General features: G+C 39.0%; 1 protein-coding gene across 2 annotated transcripts in view; it reads right to left on the reverse strand.

The window, feature by feature from the left end:
- Window positions 1-9,585, reverse strand: part of tmem132e (transmembrane protein 132E) — a 330,786-nt gene that overhangs the window by 18,082 nt on the left and 303,119 nt on the right. For both annotated transcript variants that reach the window (XM_035667107.1, XM_035667106.1), the window contains exon 7: window positions 2,846-3,125. In XM_035667107.1, coding sequence (XP_035523000.1) covers window positions 2,846-3,125 — 280 coding nt within the window. The remainder of the gene's footprint in view (window positions 1-2,845; window positions 3,126-9,585) is intronic.

Below are 9,585 nucleotides of genomic sequence, written 5' to 3' on the forward strand. Positions count from 1 at the left end.
TCTATTTTTCTTCTCTGCCTGTCTTTGGAAGAGTGGTTGATGTTTGCAGATATCAATGAAATGATCTCTGATCAGAGGACTGCCCTGAATTCTGCCCAAGTTTGGCTTTTCGCTTTGAGAAGCATCCATTGTTCAGAAATCCTCTGGATTAACCCCCCCCTCCCAACTCCCACCAGGTTTGGTGAATTATTGGAAATCATTCTGCCTTGTGATCACAGGACATACACATACCTTTTACAGAATAATTAAGATCTCTTTGAGAGATGATCTTTATCATTTCAACTTTAAACCTCAGATATTTTTTTTTGTGTCTTCAATTAAACTGACCTGTCAATTTTAAATGAGAAATACTTTACTCATGCAAAACTCCCCAACCATCGTTCCAAAAAGAGAGAAATCCTATGACTGGCTGAAATATTGAACTAAATGGACAAAAGCTGCTCCTTTCTTTCATGTTCATGAGCTAGTGGACAGTTTGAATCAGTCCACTAAAATTCAAAGACTGATTCAAATCCTCTGACACACTAACAATTTCAGTAAGAGGACCATTGTTGAGCTACACACTATTCATTTTCAGAAAATCAGCATAATAATATCACAGTTCATTGTAAAATGGACTCTGCGAAATTAGGCTCTTTTACTGTAACTTATTTGTAATTTCAGTTTTGTAAGCCATCAATCATTCATGTTGAAAGGATAATGATTCTGCAGGGATCTAACTTCTGTTTAACTTTAGACTTTAAGGGATTTCTTTCTTGCCTTGCACATTTTATTTCTTCATTCACACCTGCAGGGGAGGAGGCAGCTGGAGTTTTAATTTGGCCAGTGACCAGTGATCATTTGCCTTAAATATAACGAAAGTGGTGCCCTGCTGGGAACTTTGATGTATGACTGAGTGAATGAGGAATGACATCCACCTGTAATACGCATGTCATTTCACCCACTTTGGTACAGGCTGAAATATCTAAATTGTCCTTGGATTGCTATGAAATGTTGTACAGACATTCATGTTAACCAGAGGATGACTCATAAAAACTTTAACGATCCTTTGATTTTTCATGTAGTGCCGAAAGCGGGTCAAAGTTTTCACCTATCCACTGAGATATCTCAACTACTGCTATATGGATTAGCATAAACGTTTGTACATTCATGGCTCCCAGATCGTGAATGTCTTTGGTGATATCCTGACTTTTCCAAGATGTTCACATTTGTGGTTTTGAGTGAGGCGTCTCTCCAGCTGTTGCATAGATTGCCACGTAATTTGGTACACACATTCATCTCCCCTCAGGGTGAACTATAATGTCTGTGATCCCTTACTTTTCATCTTGTGTCATCGTCCGGTCAAAATTTTAATTAGTCAAATATTTCTCAAATATTTCTGACTAAATATTTACAAAACTAACTAACTATCTAACTATTTGACTTCGCTGTACTTTGGGTTTTAATTAGCAAATGGTAGCGCACTAAAACGCTAAACTAAGATGAACATTTCCTTACCAGCCTTAGCATGTTGTTCTAGAGCAATCCATAATAAAAGTTGTTTAAGGGATGAAATCATTTCTGAACACCTTATTTATTTATTTACAATTGCTATGAGTCAGTGTGACAAGTTACGTCTGGTGGTAAATTGATGTATAATTATTCATGCCCTTCAACAGATTACAAATGATACATTGCTCATTTAAAATGATGGATTGGCGACTTATATCTTTCCTGTCTATTTCGCCATCATCAGAGACATCAATCAGGCAACTATTCTTTCTCCTGACAGGCTGAAACTGTGATCTTTCATGGTGATCAAAACTCTCACCAACCGTTACTTCTCTCTGTCCCCATAAATGACCAGTGAAGCGTCGGTAAATCACTGCCCAGCAGTCATAACTTGTGCCGCTTCCTTTAAAAGGACTTTTGAACCTGTCTCGGCTGATGCATTTATATGCGCTTAGTGTCAGGGAGCTCTTTTACTTGAGGGAAGTGGACATCAACAGCCACATACACATAAGATTAAGAGTGTTTTCTTTCACTACATGAGGTGAACATGTATTATTCATAGTTATATAGGCAATTTTTACTAGTGATAATTGTGCTCCACAAGTTAATTTCTAAGATCTGGGAACATAGTTAACAGAAACACAAGCAATCAAACTATCAGACAAGTCTTAAACAAACCCCCAGGTGAGCCAAACCTACTTTGAAGAGAAAACAAAGATGAACTGTAGAATTACTACCCAAACTTTGTGTTGCAACCATCCATCACAGTTTATTGATCGTCTTCTGGGTTTAACTTTGATCTACCGTAGTTTCCTCACTTTTCCTGTGTAATGAAGGATTATTACAGACATTTCAGGTGCACTCACTTGAGATAATCTGGCTAAAGTGTTGGCTTGTTTACAACCTGTCTGATTGCCAGACTGCTCGTTTTTCTTGACCCCATCTGACTTTGTTGAAGCGGCTTCACTGTTCACAAATTCAGCAATATATTTTGGTAAAAACAATGTTATCACAAGCAAAAGAGATGATGGCTAAAACTGCGAAACTCAAGTTGTAATAAACCTGCATTATCCTTTATTATCAAGGCATCAACAGTCTCTAAAAGAACCAGCTGGCAACAGCTGCTGTAAACTCAGAAAGAGTAATGAGCTCTAAGTTTTAAATCTTTCTTCCTCATCTCTTTAACTCAATCTTCATTTTGTGTGTGGTAACTGTGGAGGGCACATTCAAGGAACACCATGTCTTATTTTGCGCTTCTCACTCAGATGCATCATTTGTCATCACAAGACACTTAATTTTTCACTGCTGATTTATGTGATATCTCAGTATTGAGGCATGAAGGCGGACAGTTTACCTTTAGCACAGTGGATCCCAGCTCCAGACCCACCAGGACCGTCCTGTCCACCAACTCAGCTATCCTGGGGTCGGCCACCTTCAGGGAGTCCTGGACCAGGTCTGTGACATCAACCTGCCAGTCGGGCCCCAGCATGGTGATGACCTGGTCGGTACCCTCTGTGGAGGTGGTGTGGAACTGGGTCAACACCTTGACCAGGGCCCGCTGGTACTGCAGGGTGCAGCCTCGACTCACCCGGCGCTCGTCGTCTTCGTCATCTGCGTCGCTGTCTCTGGTGCTCCTTTGATGGTAAGAAAAGGGGAAAAATAATTAAAATAGAGAATGAAAATGCAGCAGAAATGCAGTGCTATCCTAAACCACCCATGAATGTGTTGGATGGAGTTTCCTGCAAAAAGGCAACTAATGTGAAAAACTTGAGAAGCTAAAGTCACCACCAAGAATTGGCCAAATGTGTCTGTAATTGGACACCTCATGCATAATGTTAAAAAGTTAAAACCATCACCAATCATAACTTGTCACTTCTTTAAACCAAGCAGCTGCTGCTAAATTATGCTCAGCACTGTGGCATGATGCTACGTCTCAATTTGGGCCTTCTGTTCTTAAGGATCTCTACTCATTTTATAATTTGACATCATAACACTGATGAGAAACTCGGCACCACTCCACGCAAATCTATCACATTGTCTGATCTAATGTAGTGGCGATGAGGAAAAAGTCCTCCGAGCCAGCAGGAAAGGAATGATAGGCACCAAAAAGCAGATTTTTGGACTGATGCCCTTCTTATTTCAGAGGAGCCCTGGGCAGCAGGGTTAAACATGCCAGGTGCATCCCCCACCGAGCACAATCTGTTCTACAACAAGATGTATGAGTTACCCAACTTCCCTCAGCAGGCTTGACAATCTGCCAGATCCTACTTAAAAAGCAGTCCTCTGCTTAATCTTAGCTTTGAATTAACTAACTGAATGACTTGAGATTCAGGAGAGGCAGCAGGGCTGCCAGCCACCAACAAGGTATATATCCCACTCATTGATTCAAGGAACAGGTCCGATTATTAGGCTAAGCACTTCTGTCCCGAGGTATCATAAAAGCTCAGAATACACTGACTTAACAGCAAAATGCATTGTTGCGTGCACTTTTTCACCTGTGAACCAACTGGGTTTGATTATTATTAGCAAACTACCTTTAAACACCTCATCATTCCCTTAAATACCTCCTCACTCTGCTCTAGTTATAACTTTGCACTGGCAGGTTATATGATGTTTAGGAATAAAAGGGCCTCCCATAAGGCTTCCATGGGTCATTGGAGGTACCCGCCTGTAGTTGTTCATTCAAGCAACTTAAACTTAACCTCATTAACCTCTTTCACTCTGATTAAGCTTGGGTCAGGGACTCATCACATCTGCGTTTGTGATTGCGAGTAAATGATTACATTAGTCAGTGAAACACGCATTGCATAAGTACAAACCGCATGTATGCAGTCAATAAAATATTAACACAACAAATAGCATAATATCAATAGCATGTATCTACAAGTAACATTACAACAACCTGATTTTACTGAAGCAATTTAGCCATTTGGGGGTTCTTGTATATGGATTCTGTCTCAAATATGAATTGACAAATATTTGAGGATGATAATTAATAAAATTCTGCTCTAATTTAAAACAGTTTATGCAGGCTTACATGCTTCTAGAAGTTGCATACCTGCATGTCCTTAATGAGTTCTTAAACCCTTTATAATTGTCCACAGTTCAGTATGCATCATTGTGGATGTGACTGGACCATTCTGTGCTATTGATGGAAAGTCAAATTATAGCTCATAACTAGCAGGAAAAAGTTATTCATCTTAAAACCAGGATCAGGGAACACCACAGTAACAACAACAACAATAATAATAATATTAACTCAATTAATGAACAGTTGTTCGCAGTGTCACTTCACAACAACAAAGTTAAGGCTTCTGTGTGAAGTTTACATGTTTTCTTTCTTGCTCTTTGTCTGGGAGACTCCAAGTAACTCATAAATGTGAATGTGAGTGTAGATTTAGGCATTTGTGATTCTTATGGTGGTTAAGATTTGGATGCATGGACAGTTTTTAGAGTAATCAAATAACACTGAGTTAATATTAAAATCAAAACTGTTTCTCATTATGTGAGGTTACATGCTTCTGAAAGTTGCATATTTGTCGCATGAATGGTTGTTCTTTAATTCATTTTTTCAAATTAAGCAAATTGGCTGCACATTTTAGAATGCATCATTCTGGGAGAGAATTGACCATTTTTTTGTCCAAAGAAATAAATAGCAGGAAATAAGGAAAAAGAGAATCGTCCATCATTACAAATTTAAAGTAAAGTAAAGTAAAGTAATAAAAATATGCTTTAGCAAATATTTCAATAAATAGTTTTTTTTTTTTTTCATCAGTTTTATACAAGAAGTCAACTCATTATGATACACCCAGCCTGTAAAAACAACTGCATATATGTTTCTGAGGCTCTTTAGGAAACAATGTTCAGAAAACAAGCCCTGATTATGCATTATGGGAAATGTAGGATCCAGTGCTTTTGGAGTTTGACTACTAAGGACTAAAAGTCAGGATATCCGGTCTTCTGATGCATCAATTTTGACCATTAATTTTATAAAACTGTGTTGTGTCCCCCACTTAAAAAACAACAACAAAAAACTGCAAAACGAGTACCCCTTTAAGATTTTAAGAAAGTGCAGTGACCTGAAACCAACAAACCTAATCAGAAGAAATTGCCTGATGTTTTTTTTATCATCTTCAAAAGTAACTTGATACAATAAAACACTGAACTAAAACTAATCTTAGGTACTGTATTGTGCACTTTTCTTCCAGTTCACATTAGCTCTCTGGCCTGAACGTCATCTGGACTTAATAGTGTGGGCCTGTGTTTGTAGGAGACTGACAGAGTTGCTTCAGGACATGCAGTTGCTGCTGTACTCAGGTAAGCAAGTTAACTCCACAGCAGACGCTCAGACTGCACACTCAGTTACTCATTCAGTTAAAGGTAGAGAAAAACGCAATGAGACAGTAAGGCTCTCTCTGTCTCTGTCAAGGAGTTTCACAACTCTTGGCTCAGGTCAGTGAAAGTTTACCTTCCTGAGTCTGTACCTGAAAATAAGGTTGATATTTTTTCTCCCCCAGAAGAATATTGTCTGTTCTTATTAGAGTCTCTGATACAACCGTACAAGCTGAAGCTTCAGTGCACACGGGCTGCCCGCCCGATTACACTTTCTTTCCTTTTTTAGAGCATGTTACTGGATAATGCAGCCAGTGAGCAATTCTGCTGCACTGTAGCAAAGGCCCACTGCAGGCCAAGAGACCTTGCTGCGCATGAGGATTCAAAATGTGTCACGTTGCAGAAGTGAAAGAATGTAGGATGGAGAGACTGCAACAGAAAGGAAAATAAAAGAGTTAAGGAGGCGAGGAAAAGAGTGTGGGAGGTTAGAGGTTGTGTTTGTGAGAGGAGGAAAATAAGCAAGAGAGAGTGAGCGATGGGAGGATTGAGAGGAGTTAATGAAAAGACAATAATTCAGTCTAATAATCACAAAATAAAGCAGCTTTAGCAAAGTCTGGTGCAGATAATCATCACAATTTGGTGCTTTTGGAGTGTGTTTGAGATGACTAACTACATTACATTGTATCAGAGTTCCTATTTCCCATCTCACATTGTGGTATTATTTACAATGCCTTGAAAGCCTTGGAAAACATCATCTAATTCATTATCACAGCACTCCATAATGACTATAAACAAACAAGACCAAGGTTGAGACAAATAGAACGTGCTATCTAATGCCAAAGTTACTGTTAGGCCTCAAAATGAAGATGATGTCTCGTAAATCCTGTTGTTGTCCATCCATTCTCTGCCTCCCTGGCATCTTGGTACAGTAGAGTTTGCCAGTCTTGGAGGCAATTGTTGGCAGTGGTCTTGTTTTGATAATGGAAGATGTCCAGGTTGTTGTTTTGCACGTCATTAAGAAGTCTGAAGTCTTGACACTCAAGTTCAAATCAAGTCCCAAGTTTGAAACTTTGGGTTTGAGTCTTAAACAGCTTGGAATGTAAACAACAACATTTTAATAACATTATTCATGATCTGGAGTACGATTAACAAAAACTACACATATGAAATTCATGTCCTAATGTGTGACAAATTTTCTGGGCAATCTAAACTTTTTTAAAAGGGCAGCAGAAGAGAGCTGACAGGAAGTAAGGGGACAGAGATGGGAGGATGACATACAACAGAGGTATCTGGCCGGACTCAAACCGGGGTTTGGTCAGCATGGATGGCATATTAACAACAGTTTACCATGACATGTGAAATATTTGTTCCTGACAATACAAAAAGTTAAATATGTGTGTGAAATTTCAAGGTCACGAATGATCTGCCAAGCTCCACTTTTAAGTCAATACGGATGAGAAGTCCTAGAGGCATTTTGCATCTACATTTCCACGGCAACCGAACAAACTCAATGTACTGATGAGGACAATGTGATATATTCAAAAGGACCAGAAAAAGTACACGTTGATAGGATTTGTTTTGTCACCATTAGAAAATGATGTTTTCACATTTGATGTCGTACTTTTAATATGTGAAATATCTGAAAATCACACAATGCCTGCATATGAATCTGTGTGATTAATGGATAGCCTCAGCATGGACACTACGACAACAAGTACAATTACTCTGAAATGAGATGTAGGCTGACTTTCAAAACAAAACAAAACAAATGCTACTGAGTCAATCGATCAAGAGGTGCAAGGATAAGCAGGAACTGATCTATTTACTGTTAAATAAGATTTCCTTTCAAACAGTGGGTATCAGAGTAAGCTACATGCTACGTGACTTGAGCCCACACCTCTGGGTTGTATGGTTATTACACTAAGGCCTAAAATTAAAGTGGTAATTACTTTTTGCTGTGAAAATACAGTGTGCATATTTAAATAGCACCAAGTGAATGCCACCCTGTTGTGATCCTGCTACAGATATGGATCAGGCAACAGAAAAAAGGCTATATCACATTCATCAAAAGAAGTGTCCAACACCACTATCACTGAAAACAAAGACTCCTGAGGGAAGGCACATATAGTCAGTATCAGCAGCTTCAATAATTTGCATGTGGCACCATCAAGAATGATGGGAGCCGTCTTTGTCTGCAGTTGCCTGATGCTGCAAATAACTACAGGGAAAAGAAAATTACATACACTCAGTAAATCCAAATGACAACACGCAAGAAAGAAATGCTTCAGCTGCAGCAAAATGAATTCCTCTGGCCTGGCCGTGTGGCAATCATTGCAAACTAAAGTTCACAAGGGGTCTTTGATGACTGTTTTCATGAAGGCACGAGGGAAGTTACATGCATAGAAAATGGGTTGGAAGAATTGTAGAGATACATACTTTAGAGAAACAAACTTTAAAACCACACCAATTTGCTTGAAACCACTAGTCCACCTATTGATATTCGGGGAATGTTGAAAAACAAAGGTAATACCGTTATACAAGAACGTATGAGGCTGTCGGCAAACCCTGGGGCGTGGTAAACACTGGACAAACTATTCAAAATAACAAGGTCTGAACATCTCACAAATCTGAGAAAAGCACATATATGATTCATCATCTGCGGGTTTCTACTTTAATAGGCTGGGCCTTTTACAATGAATGAATAAAGTGAATGAATGGCGCTAAAGTGGGGATTTAAGACACATTTTAAACGTCAAAATAATATACCATCTATAGCCCATTATAGCCCATTGGGGATCTTTGAAAAATGAGGCTGTGCAAGATGTTTTCCAAGCACTCTAGGTCATTTGAAATACCTTAATTCTTCAAACAACTCCTTAAACACGCCATTTGTATTCAGGGTGGGTTAGAAATGGATCCGGTCCACGCTGATGTACTCCAGCAGCAATGACAGCAGCCTCCCGCGTGAGTGTTAATGCTCCCATTAAACATTTCCTAAATGAAGGGTTGTGGGCCTGTTTGTTACTGCTGCATGCATGACAAGAATGCTGGAATATTTTAATGAGGTCTGGTTCCTTAACCCTAGACCACATTTTTCATCGGGGTCCTGGCTCAAACCACCTTAATCTCCCACTAGTGCCATTTCTTTAAATCTAAAAAAGTGTTATATTTTTAATGCTTGCAGGCAACAGCTCATTCGTTTTTTATTACCTGCTGGATTTCTTCTATCAACAAAAGCTTCTATAACACTGACAACACCACTGAAGTGTTGAACTTAGTCCATACAACCCCTCACTGCTACAGTTCATACTACTTAGATTTAAAATGTGTATGGTCAAAAAAATGTATCAGCTTTTTTTGTTTATTTAAGTTACACATAATTAAAAAGTGTCAAGATTTTAACACAAAACTTTCTACCCTGTACTGGAAGAACCAGTTTGATCTGGTTTTACTGGCAGTAAAGATTCTTGGGGTCACTCGTGACTGGAGCCCACCAGGAATTATTACTCTGTGTAAGGCATGTAAGTACTCCAAGTTTTAACTAAGTTGTAGATGTGACACCAGGGTGAGCTGCAGGCTAGACCATAGGCGTTGACAGGTCATTTTGAACGTTGAGAGTGTAGTCCCGAATATAATTTTAAATAGGTGTGGAGGTGGAAGTGAAGGTTGGAAAAAAGTGTAATTTGTGTGTGAATGAGCAATAGTTCAGTGAACCTGCATTTATCTTATATATAAAACTAACTGTGTGCATGTGTGAGTGGG

This window comes from Morone saxatilis, unplaced genomic scaffold (genome assembly GCF_004916995.1).
Source record: "Morone saxatilis isolate NCDOM2014 unplaced genomic scaffold, NCSU_SB_2.0 Contig20, whole genome shotgun sequence".
NCBI lineage: Eukaryota > Metazoa > Chordata > Actinopteri > Moronidae > Morone > Morone saxatilis.